Genomic DNA, 26,730 nt, shown 5'->3' on the forward strand with positions numbered 1-26,730 from the left:
ACAAAAAGTTCCTTTGACAGTAACAGAAAATCATTTCGTAGCTTTGTTCTCGTATGAGTGAAAAAATAACATACATTTTTTTAGGACGTAACGAAAAGCAATTGTAGTTTTTTACAAACGCCATGAGCATATAAATAATTGTATTTATTTATTGAAACGAACCTGTTTATCCAAGCTCCGCTCTTTACTAATTGCGACGTGAAAAAACTGTGTCCTTGTATAAAAAACGCTTTGTTCTGTGTGGTCTCTGCCCACACTTTTAAATCTCATTTGACTCTCTTAGACGTATGCATGTTTAACTAATTTGTGTGTATATTGTTTTTTTTTTATAAACTTTAAATATACTATTTGGACATTATATTCAATTTAGGGCATTTTTAATTAGAAACAAGTAACATACAAAGTATTATAACTAATGAAACGGATAAAATTTACGTTTGAATAAGGAGTTAAATATAAAAAACCCAAGAGCTCAATGAAAAAAGACGCGCTTAGCAAAAAGTTGTAAGTTCAAATTCAAGCTAAGACAATAAGTTTTTATGTACTTCATTTGTGTTTTTAATCTCGTTCTTTTACTCGGTTTTAGGGCTGTATGTAAGCCATTTTGCTTAGTTACCACCCTCTCACCAGATATTCGGTAGAAATTTCTGTAATACAGAAATACTTTGAATTGTTGTGTTCCAGTTTGAAGGGCGAGTGACCCAGTATAACTACAGGCACAAGGGAAAGAACATCATAGTTCCCACGCTTGGTGGCTAATATTCCTTAAAGCGCCTTGTCAATGGATAGTGGTGACTACTTAACATCACTTGGTTCATTTCTCCGTCCTATAAAAAATAAAAATATTATTTCTTGAAGCATAATTCAAAACCCAAATACTATACGACATTTTTTAAAAGTTTATTGTCAATTGTCATTGTAAATAGACCTAGTTTTACCAACCTATTGTAGGTTGGTAAAACTTGCCAACCTCAAATTTTGCCGCGGAGGTTACGCTCGGAAATGTATCTTTTGTTTGAATGCACGAAAATGAGAACAAAGGGGAATTTAAATTGGGCCATCATGAATTTTGGTTAACTAGAATTGGTAAGCGTCTTTTCACACATTGAAATTTTACTAGCTTTTCAAAAGACACTAATTGGCGTTGGGTTATAGCATGAATATTATAGATATAAAAATATGTCTCGTTTAAAAGATTCTATACTTTTCAAAGAGTCGGATATCTGAATGAAGTTTGTAAGTAATTCCTGTAATAGAAAAGCAGAAATTAAAGCGATGGTACCGAATATCATAACAAATTTTAAAATCAGGATGAGTTTGGAAAAGATCCAAACCTTCTTTAGGAAAGGAGCTCAATCAAGTGATGTTTACAGGCAGTTCCTACTTTAATTCAAATATTTATTATGAAAAACAAGTAGTGCTTCAGACGAACAAACATATACTAATACATTAGTAAATATACGTCAATCTTATTTATACAATAACACAAAAAATGTAAACAAAAACATTAAATACCTACACGTTATCGTGATTGCTTTTTTAAATAAGTCGGTTCAATTTCAATATTCAGTTATAAGCCTCGTTTAATAAGCTTCTGTTATATGTACAACGTATAACGTATCGTGTACCGCTCTTTATCCCAGTATTCCGTTAAATTCAATTAATCACTGATAAATAAATCGCTTTGTAACAGGTTCAGTGTATAGAAAACTTTGAACATGAGTTATTAAAATAATCCCTTAATATATTATAATAATTTTGAAATGTCTATGTTGTTATATATGACGTATTGTCTGGAATACGTAATATATTTTAACAACATAAACTTACGTCAACACTACCGTACAACATTAACGTACTAAATCATTTGTTAGGCGTCGGTCTAATTATCAGTTAATGAGGTCGAAGAACCCAAAGCCCTGGCTTAAAATCCCCGGTCGGTTCGATAAAAGCTATTGGGATTTTTCGTTCAAGGAATTCTCATTAGCAGCCCGGAGTCAGTGAGTTGGCAAGGGTTATCCCGGCTCGGCCGTGTCAGATTGCCGTCCCATCGTATGAGGTTAAGGTAATAGAGAGTGTACATATCTTCATTATCCCTTGCGCATTTAGCTAGTTAAGTTTAAGCGTATTAAATAAATACACTAACATCGATATCAAGCTGGGAACTTGGACTCGGAAACTTGTATCTGCTTTGATTCTTACTCATGCAATTTGTGGAACCCAAGTGTTGGTGCTAGTCTAACTTCCATAGATCATCTTAAACGTCCAATTATTTAATTCGGTTTAATGTGGACAATATTTTTATAATAACGAGGACTTCTGTGCTTTATATAACGGCAAATTGCAATAAAGCACATTTATTTTCGTGTGAAAGAATTCATGCATCAACAAAATGTTGTTTTTGGTTAACCCTAAATATATTTTGCGGCGTTTATAAAAATAATGACTATAAATATTCGTACAAAATGTATCGCAATAAATCAGACGAAATGAATGATTCGCCTCAAAAATTCGTTTAAGTATAAAGTATTATTATTTTAATCTATTATATTAAAGTGTTTTTTTTTGTGGGCATGGACTTTATTTATTTCACGCACAAAACACTGAACGGATTTGAATGAGAATTGGGACAGAAATCTTTGAAAAACTTATCGTTTAGGCCTCTTATCTCACAGCTGCCTCACCTGCCTCCCCAAACACGCAAGTGTTGCCGCGAGCAGATGCTAGTTGTTCGTAAAAATATAGATTTGGAATAAAACAATTTTATCATAAATAAATTTAATCAAGGCATCGTTTGTAAATAGCAGCTTGATTACGATTTTGAAGCCTTTTAAATCACGCAGCGAACAGTTAAAACTCTCTTCTCTTGCATGACAATATTTCAATACCGAGAATATGATTTATTTCATACTGTAACAGCAATTTCACGAATATATTTGCTTTATATAGAAGGAACATTCCTCGGTATTATTACTTAACAGCCACTTATTAGTTATTAAGCGAACAAACAATAATACTTTGTATTGTTGAGTTAAAGTATACAGGATGAGTAAGTCAAACTATATTTTTTAAGGTTTCTTGTCAATAGCGGATGAATGTTTAAATCTTCATTATATTATAATTAATTTGCGCTTCTGCCTTCCTATTATATTAAAAAAACATCAAATTAAAACTAATTTATCATCAATTAGCTTATTATAAATAACCCATAATCAATAATCCCATTTTATAATTCTATTCAAATTTATAATTTTACGCTGTATTCACGTTAAAATTGTAATAGAATTATATATACATGTTCCTAAAAAGTAATAATATATTATCCGAACTTCTTAATATTTAAAGAAAAAAAAACGTAAAAACCTGTTTTATAGTAGATATTTTTTTATGTTTAAGCTATTGACTGTTGAGGAGTTCCTTAGTCTGAAGGCAATCCAGGGTATATAATCTAATCATGCTTAACATAAAAATGCAACGCCATCGGAAATGAACCAACCGAACTGTAATGGAGATGCCTTCGAGAGTAAATTGATATATATTTTGGAAGTTGTATTGGTTGAATCATATATATATACATTTCTTAAAATCCGTATTCTATGAATAATTGTATGTAACGAGAATCACCAAAAACACTTAACTATCGATCAAAACAAGGTTAAATTAACACCAAGCATTGTATTTTATAGAATATAGTTTAACCTGCGTTTAACGAATATCCCTCTTAACGAGGATCCCAATTAGAGATGATTTATAAAAGAACAATTATCAAACTAAACGTGAACGGCATTATATATGTATATAAATATTGTTAAGATGCTGATGAGTGAAATAAGGCTGTCTTCTTTTTTAGAATTTCAAATCAATGATGAAAGAAAGAGAAAAATCTATGTTTATGAAAACGTTTATAAGTAAGGTCATAATTTATTTGAAAGTTTCGGTTATTTCAATAATAATTTAACTAATATTATAAATGCGAAGTTTGGATGGATGGATGTTTGTTACTCAATATCGCCAGAATTACGCTGAGATAGATTATAGTCAGGAATAACTCATAGGTTACTTTTTATTCCGGAAAAATATACCTAACATCTACACCTAACTGTGAAAACTATATTTTGATTGAATTTACTTCAAATATAACCCTTTTTTTAATTTCTGAAAGCGGACGAGCATATGAGCCAGTTGAAAGGTGGTGGTCCATTCATTACATCGCCAATACGCCACCAACCGTGGGAACTAAGATGTTATGTCCCTTGCACCTGTATTTACACTGGCTCACTACACCGGAACACAACAAAACAATGTATTGCTGCAACACCAAGAAAAAAGGTAGTTTTCCGCGTGGGATTGCCAATCAAATATGAAATTATGTCAGAATGCTTGACGACGATCGACGGTCTTTATAAAGGGTCACGACTCACACAGTTTTTATTTTTAAGTGATGGTGCAAAATATGAGAATATAGGAATTTCTTACTTTTCGAAATGTATTCAATTAGCGGACGTATTATCAAAATTATTTATTTGCAGAGCTGTAGGTACATTTTCGACATTCATTTTGACTTCAATCAAAATATAAAATTCTGTTCAATTATAAAACACACATACATATTTTGCTAACATTTAAAACATTTTTTTAAACCTTTTAATGTTAATCGGTATTTTATTATTGATTTTATAGCAATTTGATGAAGTTAAGACTGTATAGTTTAATTTTTACTCTAGAAAAATCCAATCTAGCGAATTGAGTGGTGAAGTTATTCCCCTAATGTATTATATATATTAATATAAGTTTGTAAGTACTGCAAATTACTTTAGGATTATTCATAATCAGTAAATAACAATATAATCAATAATATCTAATTTTTCATCCCTGAGTTTCATCGTTTGTAAATGTATCAAACTATTAATGTAAAGTTTAAAATTTTATTTTTATATCATTTGCCTTTATATTTATAAACTAGTTTTTAGATTTTTGATTTCATTATAACTAAATTAATTAGAATACAAAAATATATAACCATATATGACCGAAATGAATTAAATCCTTTGCACAACAGACAATATAAAAAGATTCTAAAATCTGATAGAAGCACCTGCTTACTCCAACTAGTGAGATTTCACACTCCAACTAAGCCCCAACCAATTCCATTGAGCAGTCAAAAAGGAATGCAATGAGTGCTCCGGATGAATCACAGCGCCAGGGCGGTTCATCTCAAACATGGATGTTTTTAATCCATAGAGTTTTGTGATACAAAAAATTGTAAAATTATTGTAGGGATGATTGTCTTGAACATTTTCGGGAAGAAAATTGCATGAAGAACTCGTTATTAAACATCTAATATACTATTTTATACCCCTGACCTACTTTGACCGTATCTTCTATTCATGTTTCTTTTACAAATTTATATTAATTTTAATGATAGCTATGTCCACTTTAAATTCTTTACGTTGAACAGAAATAGCATTTAATCAAGAACCTAACGCAAATCCCAAACATTTATTGGTCGTTTTGCTACATCACAAATATAGGCACTTATGTGATGCCCTCTTACCCATTGACGTTTGGCTCTGTCATATTTATATAAATTTCAACCTCTTTTCATATATTATGCGCATATGTTACTAGCAGGATAATCTTTTGCTTACCTTCCGCAAGTAATTGGAAAACCGATAGAACATTCAGGTGTTCTACGGAATATTTTTAAATGTAAATAACGATAAGGATACGAAATTAAGTAAATTAAGCGAAACCTTCACGTAAATAAAGAACAGCCGAAAAGTCTTCTGAATCAGATAATCTCAAGAAATTACAAAGGAATGTAATTACACTATCGTTTTTCATATAAGTATCTATCAACAATTTTACGACAAGTCTGATATTATACGTTGAACAAAAAATACATGTCACTGCCGATATTCCTGGGAACGTCGCTATGCGATATTTTCTAAGAGATCACCGCTTTCGTTAGCTATTTTTACAAAGCTTTGACGGGGAATAAAATAAAATATATGGAATTCAAAGTAAAAGTAGCCAATGGTTCGTTGTTAAATTGTGGAACTAAAAACTGTTTTTTTTTTTGCGTCAATCGTTGAATACGGAACACACGAGTCATTTCGATAGGTATGGATTACTGCTGGCCTACCTACGTAACACCCAATCATTAATATTCTATCACGAAACATCAATATCTCATACGAGTAATCCAGTGTTATCAAAAAAACAAAAGATATAAATCTTAGGTAACACAATTTCGTCGTTTGGTTTATATGTCCATAAAATCAGGTTGGACATTTATGGATTAATATTTTCAACGATGTCAATTATATAAAGATATTTGATATAGGTTCAGTCGGTTTATGTTTATAATATAATAATTGATAAAACCTCGTTAATCTGTTGTCATCTTAAAATTTACTTCTTTTTATTTAAATTAATCTGTTTGAATATTGTTCGAGTCTAGATAAACGCTTTGTTAATCTTCAAACAATGAATTGTATTATTTGATATTTGTCTGGACAAAACTTGAACTTAATACTCTGTTACGACAGAGTTACGGCATTATATTAAATACAATTGGAACATTTAAATTAATTTAAATACGTATATTGACTATTACAAAATGGAGAAGTGGAGATATAAACTCTAGTTAAAAAGTTTGTTGATTTCATTCCTCGCGACTTTGTTTGTTTGAAGGTTGTATACATTGATTTGAACAATCTATTGTACACAGAAAAATGATGATTTTGTTATCCTTATTGATTTCAGTCAAAACTTCCAGTCTTGAAATAGTCTTCACTCTCTTTATCCGATAGTATTGAGATACTCATACGATTGAAATAAGAGCAGGCATAATCGACGTGTAGTACCTACTTACCGCATACTTTCAGAAATACGTGAGAGTAAACATTACCAACTTCTAAAGGCCAAACGGTTATTGATGATATTTATTTTTTTTTAACTACTTGTTATTTATTCAGAAGACATTAAAATTTGTAACCTTATATATACACTAGCCACTAACGAGCCAACTTAGTCGGGTAAGATAAAATCAGTTCGATGAAGTTCAGTGGTCTATTCAATTGAAACCTTTGATTTAGTTATACATCTCTACATATTACAAAGAGTCCTCTCATCGCGTCTGTACGCGTTAAAGTAAAAACTACCGAACGGTTTTTCGTTCCGTTTTCACTAATGGACAGAGTGATTCATTAATTAAGGTTGTCTGTAAATTGGCTGAAATATGACGATCGTTGAAGTTGTCAGAAAAAATATTCCAGCTGATAGAGATGTATGATATAAATGTTTTATGTAGACTGATATTCTACCCTTTCAAAGCCGCGACTGCTAGCTATTATATATATATATGCAATAGTCCATATTAGTTCTACTTCATCATGTCTGATTAAAATTCAAACAATATTTTTAGAATTCTAAAATATATACACGAAACATATTTAAAAAAATATTTTTATATATTAATTTAATATTCGATATTAGAAATCATGACAAATTTAAACTTTTTATAGTTTTGTTTTCTGTATAGATTTTTATATAAATCTATAACTTGATAAATAATTAAATAATAATATTAAAAATGTTTCCTAAAGCTGTTAAGCAAAGCGTTGAATTAAATTACTTATTGCCAAGCACTATTATATTTTTAATTCTCTCAACTCATTTTCTGTTAGTTTGACTGGACGATGCAATATATAAAAAAAGTAATTAGAAATATTTTTTTTCGGAAAGTGTAAAATCTAAATGTTTGATAAAAAGAAAACTCTCTCAAAAGTAATTTACTCTCTAATCTTTCAACGTCGCTTTTGATAAAACGTTTTTTGTCTCGAAAACTCCAACCGACTGAAAAATATTTGTCTCTAGAGAATCGTAGGTCACATTATTAGGGGTGTGTAAACAGGGCCTGGTCTATACGATTCGTTTTGCGCGGCCTATGTCTACTTATTACGTAGACAGCGTAAACATACCTTTAGTTCACGGTCCGGGTAAAGTTATTTAGGCATCTATTGGATGATAAAATATTGATTGAATCCCTTAATAAAAATATTCCATTTCGGGTTTCTATTTAGTAGTCATGGAATATCGTTTTCATATTTTGGCTTAGATTTTAAACCAGAATAAGCGAATGGCACGTTCTTAATTAACTTAGCAACAATAAGTTTTATTTTGACAACATTTTAAGCTACAATACTTCATCGCTGTAAGCAATAAGTTTCCAAAAGTTGTTTCTTTTAATTTCTTTGTTCAGTTACTATAAGTAATTTGTTCTATACATGTTGTCCAATAAAGTATATTTATTATACTTTATTGGACAACAATACTACTATTATACCTAAGTTATGAGTTGGTATTAAAAAAAGTTTTTTGTATAATATATTTTTTTCTTTATACAGCGCCCTCGACAACAAAGTATCGGTGGCGTGCTGAGACGAGAGGGAAACTGGAAGTGCTTTCTCCTCACGCTGATGATCGTTGGCTGTCTGGCCTCTGTAACTTGGTGCAGCACTGCTGAAATCGATAGAGAACTTATTGATCTAAATACGTGAGTATACATCACGTTACATTTATTTTTTAAAAAAAAACTTACATACAATTTTAATTACTCTGGGCCCCAAAACCTTTGACTGGACCGTCAAAATAGAATATAATATACTACGCTTAGTAGAACTAGTTAGCAATTATTTAAATTACCAGTTAATACTTATGTATTACACAAGTTCCTAGTTTTCCAAGTTCGTAGTTCAGGCTTGCGAAAGTTGATTAGTGGAAGTAGATCTCCGCCTTTAATGTTAACATCCGCCTTTGATTTATTTTTACTCGAAATTGATTATAATATAACGAATCATTTTATATTGGGGTTCGTTTTGTGACTGTGAAATAACTAACATTTAATTTTAACATAGAAGTCTTGCGTTGGTAAGAATTTTGGTGGATTTACTAAAAATAAACATTGTAGTCTCAAACTTTTAAATTTCTTATGTAATGATATATTGTATTAAATTTTGTATCGCTGTTTTAACTACAAAAAGTACCGTATGGTGTTTACTATTTTCTTAAGTCACATATTTCTCTGAGAAAGCTTTCTATATTTGGATACGATATGACGCCACTATGCCTCTCCCTCTCTAAGAAAGAGTACTCGGTGTCACTCTCATAAATATCATACTAATATTAATATTTTAAGAGGTAAGTTTTGTTTGTTTGTAATTTCCGATTTCACGAAAAAAAATTATGTCCGATTGATATGTAACTTTCAAATTAGTTTAATTTATAGGATTAGGATAAAATATAGTTAGTTTACATATTGTATATCTTTCAGATATAGATCGCCATGAACAACTACATACAGCAATATTTCTTCTATGTTACTGTTGAATCAGAAATACCAATTATGCATAAAATTACTAAATTGCAACACATCCGTAGTAAATTTATATATTCCATTTTTGAACCAGTCTAGGCTTTACAAAGAGAAAATATATGGCCTTTCTGATTGCCGCCACGAGCGTTTCATTTTTAAATACGACTATACTATTTTGTATTCAACTAATATTTGTTGATTGCATTTTGAAATAAAATTTTAAATATTCGTGTTTTTATATTTAATTTTCTATTTAACTTACACGAGTGGCTACTGTCGCCATTACTATTAGAATATTTATCTTCTATATTATAAAGTTTTTTTTTATTTGAGCGTCATTTACGTGAAAACTATTAAACGTATCGAGTATATAACGTACTGTTATACGGTACGGACTTGGAGAAAGTAATATTTTTAGAACAAAAGCTATTAATAATTAAAATTACATCTAGAAAAAATCTTAACATTACTAATTTTAAAGTCAAAATGGCAACTCTTTTATTGTATCTTACCCGACCTTAGATTTCCACGTCATAACTAAATATAATCAATATAACAGGATAATGAAATAAATATTACATTTCGATCAATATCACATAAAAAAACAGTAAGGATGGAAAGATTGCTTAGTTCGATAGTTATTGTATGATTGAATGTTTGACAAACTTGGGAACCTTCAAGAAAAGAGCGTATTCTTTCCTGAAAGGCCGGCAACGCACCTGCAAGCCCCGGTGTTGCAGATGTCCATGGGCGGTGGTAGTCACTTTCCATCAGGTGAACCTCCTGCTCGTTTGCCACCTCTAACATAAAAAAAAAAAAAAACAATTTGCACTTAGTCAAACTTGTACCTCACGGTGGACTATATCAAAATGAAGGGATCAATATTTGGTATAAGTATTTTGTTTTTTTTTTTTTTTTTAATTAAAAGTAAAAGCGGTCGGCTACATACAGTTAAACATAAAACGTAATCAAGTCATTCTTAGTAATTGACGATAGCACGCTGAGTTGGAAAACTAGACTGACTTAAGTACGCTATTATACTGCAGTAGACTACGTGCAGTGCAGCCTGCAGGAACGTACAGCTAGAAAGCTAAATCACTACTTAAAAATTGCTCTTTCATTTCATTTAATCTTTACAAATAACTGCTATTTTATCTTTAACAGAATAATCATTTAACAAGCGTTTTTATTTAGAACTAGCTGTGCCCGCGACTTCGTGTGCGTTTGTTAACAAAAAAGTTATTGTTGTAGCCTAAGTTACTCCTTATTACATCCGCTAGTGAAAGCCCCGCCAAATCGGTGCAGCCGTTCCAGAGATTAGCCAGAACAAACAAACAAACAGACAGACAGACAGACAAATAAAAAAATGAAAAAAATATATATATACCGTGTATACGTACATATGTATTTAGTAAAAAGCTCTTATTTTATTATTACAAACAGACACTCCATTTTTATTATATGTATAGAAGTATTAGTGGAGTAGGGCTGGCAATTGCTTTAAATATTTTCTACATCAATTAATTATCCAATATGAATCGTGCCTTACCGAATTGTTATTATACGTAGATCCTATTTCGTATAAATCTGCTACTTTTCGTTACATTGTTACAAAATTATACTAAGTTTCAACCAAATTTGCAATTGACAATTGAGCAAGCATTCCTTTAAATATGAGACGATTTGCCATTTTAATTAATTTTGTTTTAAAAACAGTGTCAATGCCCCCAGCTCACATTTTTAATTAAGAACTTTTACATAGAGATATTTTAAGAATTTAAATTAATAATAATGTACGTATTTCACCAAGTAAGCTTTCGCTTGCAAGGTTTTTATATTATTTAAAAAATGTTATTATGTCCCATATATATTAATTGTCTAAACTACTAAAAATTTACTACTATTTTATTTATAGATATAGTTGAAAGTTACTAAAAAATATATTTTATGAAAACCATTTTTCATTCGTTTTTATATTGTATAAAAACAATATATAAAATAATAGCATCTTTTTGCTTTAATATAAATATTTTGAAAATTAACAAATCTACGAAATACGAAATAAACTGAGAGACAAATTAAATTTCATACTATACAATAATATTAAGATTACTTTTAAAATTTTATTTTGATGACGTATTTTTGTTCGCTTAAAACATTTAAAAAGAAAGCATGGGATATTAGAATAATGAAAATGGAATACTAGTCCTATGCAAACAAACTACATAAGAACTTATACATGGATACTCTTCAATTATTTATATTCTACCAATTTATACAGCTATAGTTTTACATGTGTGTATGTATGTAACTGTGATGTGTATATATTAAAACTGTTTGTGGTGTGAAATATATAATTGTGATGATACACGTAATGTAGGTTTTGTAATAGTAGGCCAAGATACTTGTACGATTTTTATTACACAGTGTATATAAAGTGTATTATACATATACAATGTATTTTATACATACAATGTACTATCGCATTCTAATTAAAGAAAAAAATAGTTGTAGAATATTTCCAAATTTAAACTCCTCTTGAATGTAGCTAAGCCTTTTATATTTTTTAAATTACAAAGCTTGACTAATCGCGTCTACTGTCTAATCAACAAACAGTTTTATGTCCATCAGGTACCCAATAAAGAGGACAGTACGTGAGTCCCCCTGCGATGTCGGCTACGCTTACATTCCAATTGCCTTCGTTCTGCTGCTGTATTTGGTGTATTTGGTCGAGTGTTATCATAGCACAGCGAGGATACAGTTAGCAAGACGTGTGGATGTAACCGCAGTGAGCGCACGAGTCCATGCGATGAGGAACGCCAACCCGAGAGTCTGGTAAGAACGTAAATACAACTATGTAAATGTCATAATATCCAGTCACTACTATAACCTACAACTGCTAGACATTTGTCGTACTTCCACTGAAGGCTTACAACCACTTAGCGTAGCTTCACGGTCGAACGATACAAGTTATAATTATTATTGTAAATGAAATGTATTACGATAGTGACTTTTTATATTCGTGATTGACGTTATGATAAATAAGATTTTAAATTAACATGGTTATTTTTATTACTAACATTATCTAAAACGGGATATTTACCATGTTTTTTATTTTTATTTGGTGGAGCTCGATATTTCGAGTCTCGTGTAACAGTCTCGTGAACAAGACATTCGTAGATAATGTCGAAATATCGAGCTCCACCAAATAAAAATAAAAAACATGGTAAATATCCCGTTTTAGATAATGTTATGATAAATGTTTAAAATTAAATAATTATTAAAACTAATGTACGAGTTTGGCGCATCGGTAATGTAAGAAATGATAATTTCTTATAGCGACAAGGTCTATGGATGATTAGATGGCTCGTTTACCCGTCCGCCTACCCTATTTGTTATTTTTTTAAATAAAAAAAAAATCGAAATATCCTTTTATAATCTCTTGAACTATTATTGCTTATATCTATAAGCTATGCACTATTAGCCTGTTTTAATTTCTTCTTATCATAAAACTATAACAAATCATAAATTTTGTAGCTAAACTTGTATATGATATATACGCAAACGGCCTCACTAAAGACATTGGAATAATACTGATTATCTTAAAGAAACTTTTTTAAATAATCTTTAAGCCAAATATTCAATATTAGTAACAAAATCTGTTTATAACGAGGAGTTCCAAAAGTTCGATTCAAGTCACTTATCGTACAATTGTTTCACACTTAAACTAATGTATAACAGAATTTAATGTTCTAACTTCGATTTGACATATGGTTCAACGAGTTAAAGTTTAACGCGAATACTGTAGCTAGAAACTTCGCCCTTCCCTCCCACACAACACCCTGAGGTTCTGTTTAAAATTCATTATTCTCAACCATAGCCATAATATACTCTTGCACGCCCCAAAACTATAAATAAAGCGATTAATGTTGTGATAAAAGTAAAAATTGTATTCCCAAAGCTATTGCACTTGAACATTTAGTTTCTATAAATAATACGATTATTTGATGAGGATTTCATATGACTTGGAAAACTCCGATGTTCTTATTTTAAATTATTTTATTGATCGACGATATCATTCAGTTAGAATAAAAGGAGGTCTGATTGCCCAAAAACTTAACCAGCCAGTATTTTTTTAGGCTTATTAGAAATTTATCAGTAGCTTATCAAACATTTCGATATCGAAAAAGAAGAAGAAGAAAATAAAAAGAAGTTATTTAACAAACAAAATATGTAATTAAATATGTAGATTCTATATTTGATAAGGTACTTACTATAAAATTAAAAGTCATTTATAAAATAACTTCTAGTATTCTGAATAGTACCTTTGTTATATTTTTACAAAGAACCTGAAGGTTAAAGGTTACCTTACTGGAATCCTTTTTGCTACACATAGGAAGCTTTAAAAATCGAATAACTTGACTGATTAAAAAATATAAAAGGACGCCTGAGCTGTGGATAGGAACTGAAAGTAGAAATGAATCGTTCGAACGTAGTACAGATAGATTTGTTATCACACAAAATAATAGTCGGAAATATCTACGTCACCGAAAAGAAAGATTTAGCACGAAAGTTAGAACCCATATCGAATTATTTAAAAGATTATCTAGTCAATTTAACTTAAACATTAATTTCAGTCATCGTCGATCAATTCTAAATGATACTCATCTCGTCGTACTCATATTTTACTTAATAATATATATATACATATATCTCACCGTAAAATTGTAAATACCGTTAGATTATAATCTATCTCCGTAACATCCTGCTTAAATAAATTTTAAAGATTATACCATCTATCAAAGTAAATTTCAGTAAAATTATACAAACTCTAACCTAACCTAAGCGTAATATTATGAACTATCGAAATTGTTTATGTTTTATTGTAAGTTGAATAACCGTAGATGGATAGATTATAATCAAACGGTATTTAGAATTTTACGGTGATATATACATTATACACATAAACAAAACTCTAATAAAAGTCCATGACAAAAAAAAGATTTTAATGGTTAAACTTATCAAGTTTTATAATATTACGTTTCAGTCTATATGAGAGACTCGAATTTAATATACCTTATATGCTTCTCACGTATTGGAGTCTGAAATGGATAAATGATGATAGGTTAAAATCAAACATTTATGAATCGTACATTGCGTTTATTTGATGTAAATTTAAAGTATAGCCGAGATGGTCAAGTGAAAAAGTCAAGAAGAAATTAACCATACTAATACATCTAAAATTCAGATGAAATAGCAAACTCTCATAAAAAAATAAATATACTTAGACCCTGTAAATATAAATTTCTGGCTATAAGTCGTGCTCAGCGATGAAGAAAAACATCGTGAAGAAACCTACGTGTGTTTAATTTCAATTAAATTCTACCACTTTTGTATTCACCAACCCGCATTTGAGCAGCGTAGTGGAATGAGCTTCCAAATCTTCTTCTGAAAAGGGGAAGAGGCCTTAGCCCAGTGGGATATTTACAGCTGTTACCTACTTCCTTTAGCCTCTACAATGTTCTTTGTGCCTTAAACTAACTTACTCATATATAGGTTATATACAAGGTTATAATAAAAGGATAACTTGTTAATATTAGATTCCAGGTTAGTCTAGTCTTTCTTTTTAGTTTAAGTTTTAGTCTAGTCAACGAAATTCTGCCACATGTGTATTCCACCAACCCGCATTGGAGCAGCGTGGTGGAATATGCTCCATACCTTCTCCTCAACGGGAGAGGAGGCCTTAGCCCAGCAGTGGGAAATTTACAGGCTGATTATGTTTATGTTATCTAGTCTTTTACAAAAATATTCATTCAGTAATCGTAATATTTGGTATAATCCAGAAGGCTCGTTGAATTTCGTTTAAAAATTTCCTCGTATCTAGTCAAACATACAACTTTGTTTATCCAGACACGACATCTATTTAACTTTATAAAAATAATGGTATCCAAATATTTGATACAATGATCATAAATATTTAAATGGCTTGGATCTTATATATCTTTATATTACATATATAAGATCTACATAAAAAAGAGCCAAGAATTCATAAACAACAGAGATATCAGATTGTGATATTTCGCCATTTATTTTTAGGTATAATAGATTACTTTTTCCTGCTAATTATAGTATTATGTCATATATATTTTATGTTATAATAAAAAAACTAACAATCACGCAGTACCAGTAGGTACTTACAGTACCAACTTTAAAGTGTAGATCAATTAGGATCAGGAAGACTATTTTCACATTGGCCTCAATATAACAACAAAGTCTTTATTTTTTATATCAATTAAAAAAACGCGGGAAGGCAATTCAGGCAGCTGAAATAAAAAGTGACCTCGTGTCAAAACGTTAAACTGACACTTTGAATTCTGAAACAATACATCAAGTAATTAAGCCTTTTGTACCTTGTTTGAAAAAATATCGCACATAGCCATTGAAATATTTCATCCTGGCAAAGGGAAGTAGGACAAAAAATTATGTAAGGTATCATCCAGTTTGCTTGCCCTCAAAACCCTTATTATATTATTTTACAATTAAATCTTTTTTATTCGAATTTAAAGAATTTTTTTTTTTTATAGTCCACTGTACACATGTACTTCGTGTACTAAACGTTTTTAAAGTTGAAACTACGATCATGGACACAGCTTAAAATTTCAACCCAACTTTAAAGATACTACGTAAGTTGTATGGCGCTCTCTCGTATTAATCTGAGTCGGGCCATTAAAAAGCTATTGGGTTTTTCTGTTAAAAAATTCTCAGTTTACACTCTCGTGCCTCGGAGGTCACGTAAGGCCGGTCCTGCGCCCAAACACATTCCGGTGGTATCGGATTGGCCGACACATCGGAGTATGTGAGTAAGTGAAGAAGGAATAAAGAGTGTTTGCGCACACACTTGTGCACTATAGTATTTTCCCCACTAAAGTACCTTGTGTCGCCTGTGCCGCTGTGAAAATAATTGGTACAGGAAGGTACTATAATATCTTTAATTCGCCACCTAAAAGCTTATGAATTTTATATATTTTTATGTTAGTATTCAAATTTGTGAAAAAGTTTCAGTTATTTAAAAGATAATATAATATAAAGTTTTAAAGGACAATGTCATACTGAGCGTGTTTTCATATAGAACGTAACAATACATAATTTTTTTCATTACTAGGTGGAAAGCTATTTGCTACCACTACGTGCGTCGAAAGCGGCAAGTCACGCGATACCGCAATGGCGACGCTTACACTACAACTCAGGTAAGGGTAGAAATGCCACGTAAGCTTGCAAATGTTCGTTGGAAAAAGGGCATCGCCTCACACTTTTGCAAATGTCAATCTATATATATCTATATAATAGCATCTATATAGATGTGATAGGAGCTTCATCATTCAATGTATTATTTAAACTGCTTGAATAATGATGACTAGAGCTTATGAAAGTAACACCTGTCCTGAGAATTCGGTAAAACTTTTTGGGAATTCGTTGCATAGTAAAAACAAAACAATGGGTTTTTTTCATGTACAACAAAGAATAAAATTTTTATGGTTTTCTTCTACATATAACATGGTAACCACCTCTCCATATACATATCTTGAGTTTATCTCCGAAAACTCAGCTAAAGCAATATATTTTTATGGATTAATTATATCATTTCAATGCCTCAACTTTGCTCTTAACATCAACATCAGAATTCAGCGCCCTTCCCTCAGGAACTCGTTATCATTCCGATCGATACACTTTACATACATTGAAACAAACGGAAGGGAGAAAGCCATTTGTCATTGCGATCGTAAAGTGAAATACTGAAATGCACAGACGCATTTTTTGCAGTTCATTACCCTCAGACACGAAACTATATTAATATAGTATAAGTATATAAATCCTAAATAGATGCAATATTTAGCCTAGCAAAAGTCTACTTTTTTAAATATGGCATTTGTGTAAATGAAAATTAATTATTTAATAACGTATTTATCATCTACGTCACTGATGAATTTAAGCGGATCACAATTGTGATCCGCTTAACAAGGAATTTAATTGACATTTAAATTGAGTGGTTTTGTCCTCAACGATATATATTATATTTAATATTTATATTCCTAATTTAAGAGCATTGTATAATAATTTTGTATTATAAATAAAAACAGAGCACTTCAATTAAACATTAGTGAAAATATCTTGAGTTAAAACTTTGTTACTAAAGCGATACGGTTTTTCACATCGTTTGACGTTTATATTTAGTCTTATGCTCTTTGGAATCGTTGGGTAAAATTGTATGCTTTTACTTTTACCTTCCTCAATAATTAAATTTAAAAATAATCATTGGAAACGATCTTATAGTTTCTGAGATTGTCGAATTCAACCATAAAAACTCTCATGTTTTTAGTGGATGAAAGATATATATTATAATTTTATTTTCAGGTATACTACGAGCGAGTAAATACGCATAGCGCAAGTACGTCATTTGCACATGCCTGTTGTGGCCAACGTGATGCTTCGCGGAATCTAGTTCTAGATTCGAAAACCCCCATCACAAAGGTCCGCTTCAGCAAAGGATTCGCTTTCGCGAACATTGAGGCTGCCAGTGGTAAATGAAACGACAATTACATGAATGACTTTTTAAAATCATACAAATTGATTTTATAGTAAATTTTAAGAGGATTAGGATATCCAAATCCCGGATTCAACTAAGCTGCAAATAAATGGTGGTCATTAATAAAATCCTACGATGGCTTAGGGTATTGTTGGAAACAAAAGAATGTTATAAGACAAGGACGATCACAAAGGACATTTTTCCTCATTGCTTCTGAATTTAAATTAATATATCTTTATAAATTTATTCAAATATATATTTTTTTTCAATTATTTTATATTTAAATAAAAATATATCCACAAAACATTGCAAACAGATGTTACAATGAATGACTCCAGACTTTGAAATTCAACTCAGCCATATGTTCAAAAGTACTGTTTCCAAGAGAGCTTATATTGTATGCCGTAGTTACTTTTGAATTCAAAGAAAAAGCAATTTAAAACAAATCATTTAAGAGGGTTTAAAGATTAAAGGATAATTGAAACCATTATATATTTTATAAAATCGGTCTTTTGTTACAGAATTTGAAGACCAAAGGTCAAGATTTTTTGCAGAACATGAAAGGTTCGACGACTTCATGGAAATGCGTGAGGGATTAGATTTAATAGGTGTTAGTTCATTCAGGGAGTACATGGTAGCATATAGGTGAGTTGATAATAGGTTATACAACTTCTCTTTATAGTTTAGATAAATGTTTTAACGGCTGATTTTATTTTTTAAGGGAAGCTGATCGTTGTCCTTGGTATTCATCTCAACTTCTTTTTTGGACACTTTCCTGTATTCTTCTCTCCTGGCCTCTAAGAATTGTTATAGAATGTAATACAGCATATGTCCATTATACGGTAAGTACCTTGATGAAGGATAACTTTGTCTAATAAAATACTACTTAAAAAAAAACAATATGGTTTATATTTACAGATAACAAAAATATTTGGCACGAACTACGAATTAGACCCTAGTCGACAATTAGATTTAGACACACATTTATCTGACACTTTACCGCCAGTCCCTGCAACAAATTACTCCTGGGCACTGGCTGATGAGCAAAGCGCCGTCTTATGTGCTGCTTCCAGACCTCCACGTACTCTTCCACTTTCACATGCATCTACTGTGGATAGTCTCGAACTATTTGCAGCCATCCGAGGCAACTGTGCAATTGTACCGTCATACTCAGAAGCTATGCGTATCGATGCTGCTCTTAGAGAAGACCCAGCGGAAAATACATCTAACGCAGGTGTTCTTATTGACATCGAAGGTGAACCAAGAACTAACAGGCCTGCTATAAAAGCAGCATCTTTCGATGAACCAACAAGGAGACCACGAGTTACTATAGCTGGGACTCATTCAAGTCATAACATTGCTGGTAGCTCTAGATCTCATGAAGCTAAACAGCAGAATAGAAGATCTTGGGCAGGTGTATTAACATCTGCTAGAAGTGCAAGGCAAATTCTGGATGACTTAACAAATAATCCTGTTACTTACGAACCTATACCAGAATCACAAGTAAGAAGAAACGGAGAAAATACTTTATATTTCTCTAGGGAATTGTCACCGACGTGTTCAAGAGATCCGTTTGGGGGTCGTGCTCAAACTACGCCCACGGATGAACCGCCATCATACGAAGAAGCTTTAAAGTTACCTGCCTTAAAGAAGTTAACAAGATCAATAACAGGCACGGATTTAGCTGGACCTAGGAGAGCATTTTTAAAGGATGTATTAGCAAATAGAAGATCATGTTTGGAAGGTGTTGGTGTACTGGCAGGTGCTAAAGTTGTTAGATTGCCATATAGTGAGTCAGGCGAAGAAACGCCTCTATAGCGCTGCTATGTTAGTTTTACTGACTTTTTATGGTGCAATAAAATGTTAATATAAATACTCGAGATACTCGTCTAAGAAGTATAGTTAGAATCCATACAAAGTGAGATACCAGTCTAGTTAAATTTAATACTTTTATTAGGTTATTTATATGCTTCGGTATTGCAACGCACTTTAAGCTTGCCCGTTTATACATAACTGTAATTACACGGTAGCTTCAAAAGTTAATGGAATTGATTTTTTTCTACAATAATTTATATGCCAGATACATTTAATATAGTCGTTAATTTCTACAATACTGGAAGTCGGAATATATAGAATACTGAACTGCGACAGAATAAGTAAAATTTATCTATAAGTATAATCTATGAATCCTAATGTTTTGCTTATTGTATAATCTAGATTTGTTTTAATGTATTCAATAAAACAGGTTGTGAAGTAAAAGATAAACTTTAAGCCAATAACTATATAGATTAATCTGCATAGATTTCATTTAATTTTTAATATCAAATTCAAAAATAATTTATTATTTTTATTAAACATGAATCAATTTTCCCATACGTACTGTTTATTTATTCATTTAAACGTTAATAAAATACTTTGTAACATGTAATATATTAAATGTAGCTATAATTGCTTATAAAAATTGTATATTATATAAAAATAATTTTAAGGCAGTGCCTTGTATTACCAGTTAAATAAAATATGCTGTCTTCGTATGCTTAGTGTAATAATGTGTAATTTTACACATATTTATTGCAATTGTAATAGAAAAAGTTATTAAAATTACATTATTTTCAAAAAATGTTCTTGTCTCAGTTTGTACTATTTTAAGTATAATGTTTTGAAAGAAACTGTTTCAGGAAATTGCTTCGTTATTTTCTGACAAGCAGAATACAAAAATTTAAAAAAATCTACAAAAAACAATGTAATTTGTAATAAAATTTACTTTTAATTACAAGCTCAGCTAACCTAACTAGCACATAATCTAAATAACAAATAACTACCCACTCGATTTTCAAACATAACTGATATTATTAGCAACAGATAATATAATAATGTAATTACATTGCCAGGAAAATAGAAACACAACTAGTAAAACAAACCTGTGAACGTACGTACAAAGCGTATAATCACATAAAAAAGTTTAGTTTTCTCAGTTTATAACTTCGACTTCTTCGGTATACACGAACATTACATAGTTCACTGACGTTTAGAAATAAATTTCAAAATCTGTATGTACATACATTGCCAAAAGTGATATTAATATTAAACGTGTAAAGAATGTTCTGGAAAACATAAAGTTCAATTATGTTAGAGTAAAAAGCAGCCGTTTTATATGTTAGATGAAACAAATCGCTGCTGTTGTAATATATAATTGAAATAATGCTTGTAAATACGTATGAGTATAATTAGAGTTTGTTAAGTGCCAAGAAAAAAAAATGAGGAAATAAAAAAGTATTCATAAAATAAAGTAAAATGTAATGTCAATTAAACAAAAAGTATTTTGTTTTGTTTAATACCCCGACTCGTTTTTATTGGGTACTTTAGAAAAATCAGAAATTTAAACCTCCATTTTGTTCGCACATGTATTTCATAATCTAAGAATGTTTTAGTTCAATTTACGTATTACGCGTGTTTTATACTGAATTTCAAGAATAGTTTCAAAAATATCAGCCGCTATTGTTAGTTTTTACTTCTAGGATTATTTAAAATGATTCACTATTTATATTTTAACATATAAATTTGTAAATCTAGATTGCCGCTTTGCCGTAAGTTTTGATTATTTGACCAAAAACTTGAATTTATAACATACTGTTTAAACTCTAGCTTACCTCATCTCTCTATATGTATTAAAATGTATACATTTTTTTATCGTCTATAATGTTGTATATATATACAACATTATAGACGCACGATGTGTCAACGAATGAATCAACTGTAATAGAATTTCATAATATTTTTTCTTTTAATTCCATAAAATCAAATTATTAAATTAATTTATTTATTCATTTCTCCATCCAATTATACTCACAAAAGATGTTGATTTATTTCATTAATGTCTTTTATTTAATTATTATATTTAGCAAAACAAATTTCGTTATAATTTTTCCCGTTTCATATTTAAATCTGGATTTAATATTGACTGTTGTGCTAGCTTTTGTCAGCTACGCGAACGTGAGTCACGGAGACCAATTTTTGCTTATCTAGTATCAATTTATCTAGTAGAATTGATCAACGCTAAACATCGCGAAAGTTGTTAATAATGCGAATAGTTTTGTAAAACATTGCAGTATATTCATGTGTAAACAAAGATGAAAAGTTTTATTTTTATAATTATTTTTAATGTAAAATAATATAAAATGTATTCAAAATAGTATACATTTTAAACTTAAGTCCTAAAATGCTTGAATATATTTTATCCCAAGCGAGCGATAAAATATACAATTATTTCTTTGTTCATATTCTTATTCGGGTACATCTTGAAAGTGTCTTTAGAATGTATACTTTTAAATAAAACGCTTTTATATATTGTATTCCAATCAACAATTAGGTAATGTAAATTAAATTATAAGATAGTTACGCTATAAATAAAATATTTTTGATTGTAAAGTCCGGGCGTACAAGAAAACTTTATTATTTTCAATAAACATTACAAATGTTATGATCTTTTTATTGTAAAAACCTTAGTATTATTAAAAAGTTTAATATAATAACGAAATGTTTTATGTAGGCATAATTATACTCAATCTCATAGATCATGTGAAATGCACGAACAAGGTATTTTTACAATTCATATATATATATTCAAATACAATCTGCTTCCTTGGGTTAGAATATCTGCACAAAACGATTAAATTATGTTTTTATTTTATCTCATCTCTGAAGACTGTTAGTCCAAGGATAAGCTCCAAATATTTTCTCTGACTATTACTCTATTTCTACTAACTCAAAAAAAAAAAAACTACACGGCTAATACTGAAGCTATTTTTATTACGTTTAAGTAATTCTCTTGGCGAGCATCGATCAGTCAGAACTAAAATATTCTTTATTCGAATAGGGTTTTTTTATTAGGCATGGTAACAAACTCAAACTCAAACTCAAATTCCTTTATTCAACATAGAAGCATTACACTTACTTATCGATGGTCAAATAACAGAAAACCGAACAATTTAAACAGTATTATACAATAAATTAGACTAAAATTGTTTTCCAATAACAACCATACACGGCGTTGTAAAGCAACAAACAAAACCAGAATTAGGGTAATATAGCAATTAAAATTATCAAAATAAATGTTAACAATATGGAAATTATAACTTATGTTATAATAAACATAATTGCACCCTACGACTTTATTGATCTATTCAAATCTTGCTAATTTTATTAAAATAATTACTTCTTACCAGCACTAATGAATTTACATGTTACAGAATTAAATTAAATGTTCAGCAAGCACTGTTGTTGGTACTCTTTCTTTATCTGCTTTATCACTGAGTATACATCCGGAAAAATAATATCCAAGATTACTTTACCTATAGAACTAGCCGTGTGTCCCATAGGACTGGCATCTGTAATATCTAAGAAACTATTCCGCTTATTTCAAATGTTTAGTTTTTGGGTAAACTACTCTAGTACAGTATGGGTTATTTTTCGTTGACAAATAAAGGCTTAAAATACCACGGAACTCTCACAAACAAATAAAAACTTTTGTACCCAACCCCTTAAGGGATTTAGTTTCAGAAAACACTGATATTTACTGACCTTAATAATAACAAAAGCCTATACACTAATTAACATATTCCTAACTTAAACAAATTGGAAGTAAGGTTAACTAAGTCTTTGAAAATGTTTTCTTAGAACTCAAATGCAAAAATCTATGCTTCTAGATCTACTAGATCTCGCTCTATCCAGTGTTTCAGTCTGTACGACTGTGTGTGTTTAATCATTCAGTTTCTGAGTTTTATTAATATACATCTTTGTAATAACATTTCTCGTCGAAAGTATATGAGAATTGTGGAGAAGTAATTCAATTCCATGTTATCAGTAAAAGAAAATAGTATACTGCACATTCAACGAAAATTGTGTCGCAACATTTTCCTTGTTTCGGTATTGTATAAAGGATTTATTTATAAGTCGGACCCTTGTCGCTCGTCGTCGATAATTCAATCATTTGAAACCCTTCAATGAAGATTTAATAACATTCTATCATTTCAACGATAACAATAGTTTATATCTTCTTTCACGGGTCATTTTTAATTTTTTTTCAAGTGTTTTTTAACCAACGAATAAAAAAATTATGACATCAATGATTGATTCTCATCTTTCCTTCGATTTTCAATTAATTTGAAAAAAGGATATAAAAAGTCGAGCGATAAGATTTAAAACAGTTTTTAATAATAAAATCGGCATCTCATTATCTGGGCCCTCATATTTGCAGTATAAAAATATAACCTCATTTACGCTTCTATAAACACGGTTTACAAAAAAAGGAAAGGAAAAGATATTTTTAATTTCCTGTGCGATGTTAAATGAATACTGTAATAACAGTATATAACACGTAGGTTTTTAACTGATAGTAAATATACAACCCCATTTATAATTATGAATGTCAGCTGTAGTTTTACCAGTGTAGTCTGTCCGGGTGCCTGCCAATGAATTAAATCCTATGCTATTTTTTATCTATAAAGATATGAGGTGTAGCTATTTCTGTAGACATTATGGAGACCTGAAAATTTATATATATATTTTTTGTTATGTATAACCATCGGCATATAAGACGTTATCTCAAAAATATGCAACATATTTTAATACTGCTTCATTGGTCTAGTGGCCAGATATAATGCCGCATATCCTGAGGTCCTGGGTTCAAACCCCAGGTCAGCTGATTAAGAGCTTTTTATTTCCTAACGAAAAATTATCAGTAACAGACCGGAGTTTGGAATTTGGAATTGTGTACACTCTCACGAAACACTTTCCATGGAAAGCACTTACACCAGTTAGTTCTGTTCCTGAACTCTCGGACGGATTTGTAATCCCATCGAATTTTGAGAGAGAAATATAATATTTCCTGCGTTGACTGATCTCGGTCAATACGATATCATCATTATTATAATACTATATATTTCATGTCCGTCCTGTAACTATAAACTGAAACAATAAGACATTTTCATGTATATCGTATTATGAGATTGGACGTGAATCGGTTAAAAATAAATAAAGCACCCTCTTTATTACATATTGAGGTGTGATGGTAAGTGGAAACCTTGGAAACTGAGATGTTATTTTGTTTTTGCCTATAGTTACACTGCCTCACTCACCCACGAAACTGGAATACGACATTACTAAGTATTACTGTTTGACAGTAGAGTATATGATGAGCGGTTGGTACCTACCGATAGGGGCTTGCACCAAGACCTATCACCGAGTAAATGTTTTATCTCTCGTTAGTATGAGGCCTTATAATATGAGGAAAACCCAAGGGAACTAAGATATCATATACCTTTGGTTATAACTACAATGAGTCACTCGTCCTTAAAGTATTAACTTTTAATAATTTTTATTTATATGTACTGGTTTCTGTAAATCAGAGACCCGTACTACATTAGGCTTAGTAAATGTAGTTTTGTTCTTCCTTTTTTCTTCTATATTCTAAAGAAGAAATGTAACAACTTACGTATAGAATGAATGACTTTCAACCGCTATCTTAAAACAAATTGAGATAGACAATTTAGCTAAGTACTTTTTGAAATAACTTACATTTCTCGGCTATTACTCCTGGCTATGCTTTAAACTATGTGGAAACTATCGATAATATTAATCACTAGACGTCTAGTCAACTCGTGCGTAATATATAACTCGCGTCGAAACTATGTTTGGTATGTGTTATTAATTTTCCGAGACGTTATAAAATATTCATATCAGAACCCTCATACTGACGGTTATATAAATACTTTTTCGATTTACTAATTAATAAATTTAAATATCATGTTAAGAAAGTTTTGATTAATACGTCGTTTTACTCGATAAAAAATTACGTATATTATAAAAATAATGTGGAATTTGCATTCGTTGATTACCATGCAGCATGACTAATAATTTAATTGTATTAATTAATTTACGTAATTCAATTCGAACCTGTACGATTAAATACTGTTGAATCTTTTAGAATGACGGTTTAAAAGTGCTAGCAATAGACTACTGAAGAATTAATCCCAAAAGTTGTGGGATTATAGTGAGTGAAACGTTTTAAAAAGAGTGATATTTCTTTAATAATTTCCCAATCTTTCGCACTGCCTAATGATCGTAAAAATAGTCGTGCAGTTCCCCCAAGTAATCTTCTTCAATAAAAAAGCTTCTTAATCTTGGACTATTCCATGACATCACAAATTATTTAATTGGATTGATTTTCCATTTCATATAAACATAATTATATTATTAAGTATCTACAATATTGTGCTTAATATGATTTAACTTTTGACATCAAACGCTAACCTTTTAGAAATAAAGCGATAACTCCTATTTAGTGAATTTCAGTGTAAAATAGCGGGTAGGCTTTCCAGTATCCAAATTGAAAGGATTTGTTATTGACAGCTCCGTTGTGTATTTTGGAATTGGGTTGTTTGTCCGGAACAAGGTATAAATTGTTTTACGCGCTAAATTTTGATTGTTTTAAAATAAAGCAATTACGCTTCGTATTGATTATATCACAACTCGGAGTTCACCCTAAAGTTCAAGTTTTCTTTTGTGGTTATTATTTGTGCCAAGAAGGCACAGATTACTTCACCAATTATCATACAATCATATATTTCAAAAGACGATTCATGACATTTTTAAAAATTAATTATATGCCTACCTACTTAAATTATACAAATATTTTTATTGTATACATGCCTTTCGATCACGACATACATAGTCATCGTTTTGGAAGTAAAAGGCGTTTATAAAAATA

At 30.5% G+C, this 26,730-nt stretch overlaps 1 protein-coding gene across 2 annotated transcripts in view; it reads left to right on the top strand.

Moving 5' to 3' along the window:
• The window catches only part of LOC113399651 (transmembrane protein 151B-like), a 57,772-nt gene extending 37,682 nt beyond the window's left edge, over positions 1-20,090 (top strand). Inside the window, exons 2-8 of one of the 2 annotated variants that reach the window (XM_064217218.1) lie at positions 8,412-8,560; positions 11,996-12,214; positions 16,542-16,626; positions 17,792-17,957; positions 18,485-18,608; positions 18,685-18,805; positions 18,882-20,090. In XM_064217218.1, coding sequence (XP_064073288.1) covers positions 8,412-8,560; positions 11,996-12,214; positions 16,542-16,626; positions 17,792-17,957; positions 18,485-18,608; positions 18,685-18,805; positions 18,882-19,781 — 1,764 coding nt within the window. In that variant the 3' untranslated portion in view covers positions 19,782-20,090. The remainder of the gene's footprint in view (positions 1-8,411; positions 8,561-11,995; positions 12,215-16,541; positions 16,627-17,791; positions 17,958-18,484; positions 18,609-18,684; positions 18,806-18,881) is intronic. The other variant, XM_026638829.2, reaches the window with a different exon arrangement.
• The last annotated feature ends 6,640 nt before the right edge of the window (positions 20,091-26,730 follow it).

Source organism: Vanessa tameamea, chromosome 15 (genome assembly GCF_037043105.1).
Source record: "Vanessa tameamea isolate UH-Manoa-2023 chromosome 15, ilVanTame1 primary haplotype, whole genome shotgun sequence".
NCBI classification, from domain to species: Eukaryota; Metazoa; Arthropoda; class Insecta; order Lepidoptera; family Nymphalidae; genus Vanessa; species Vanessa tameamea.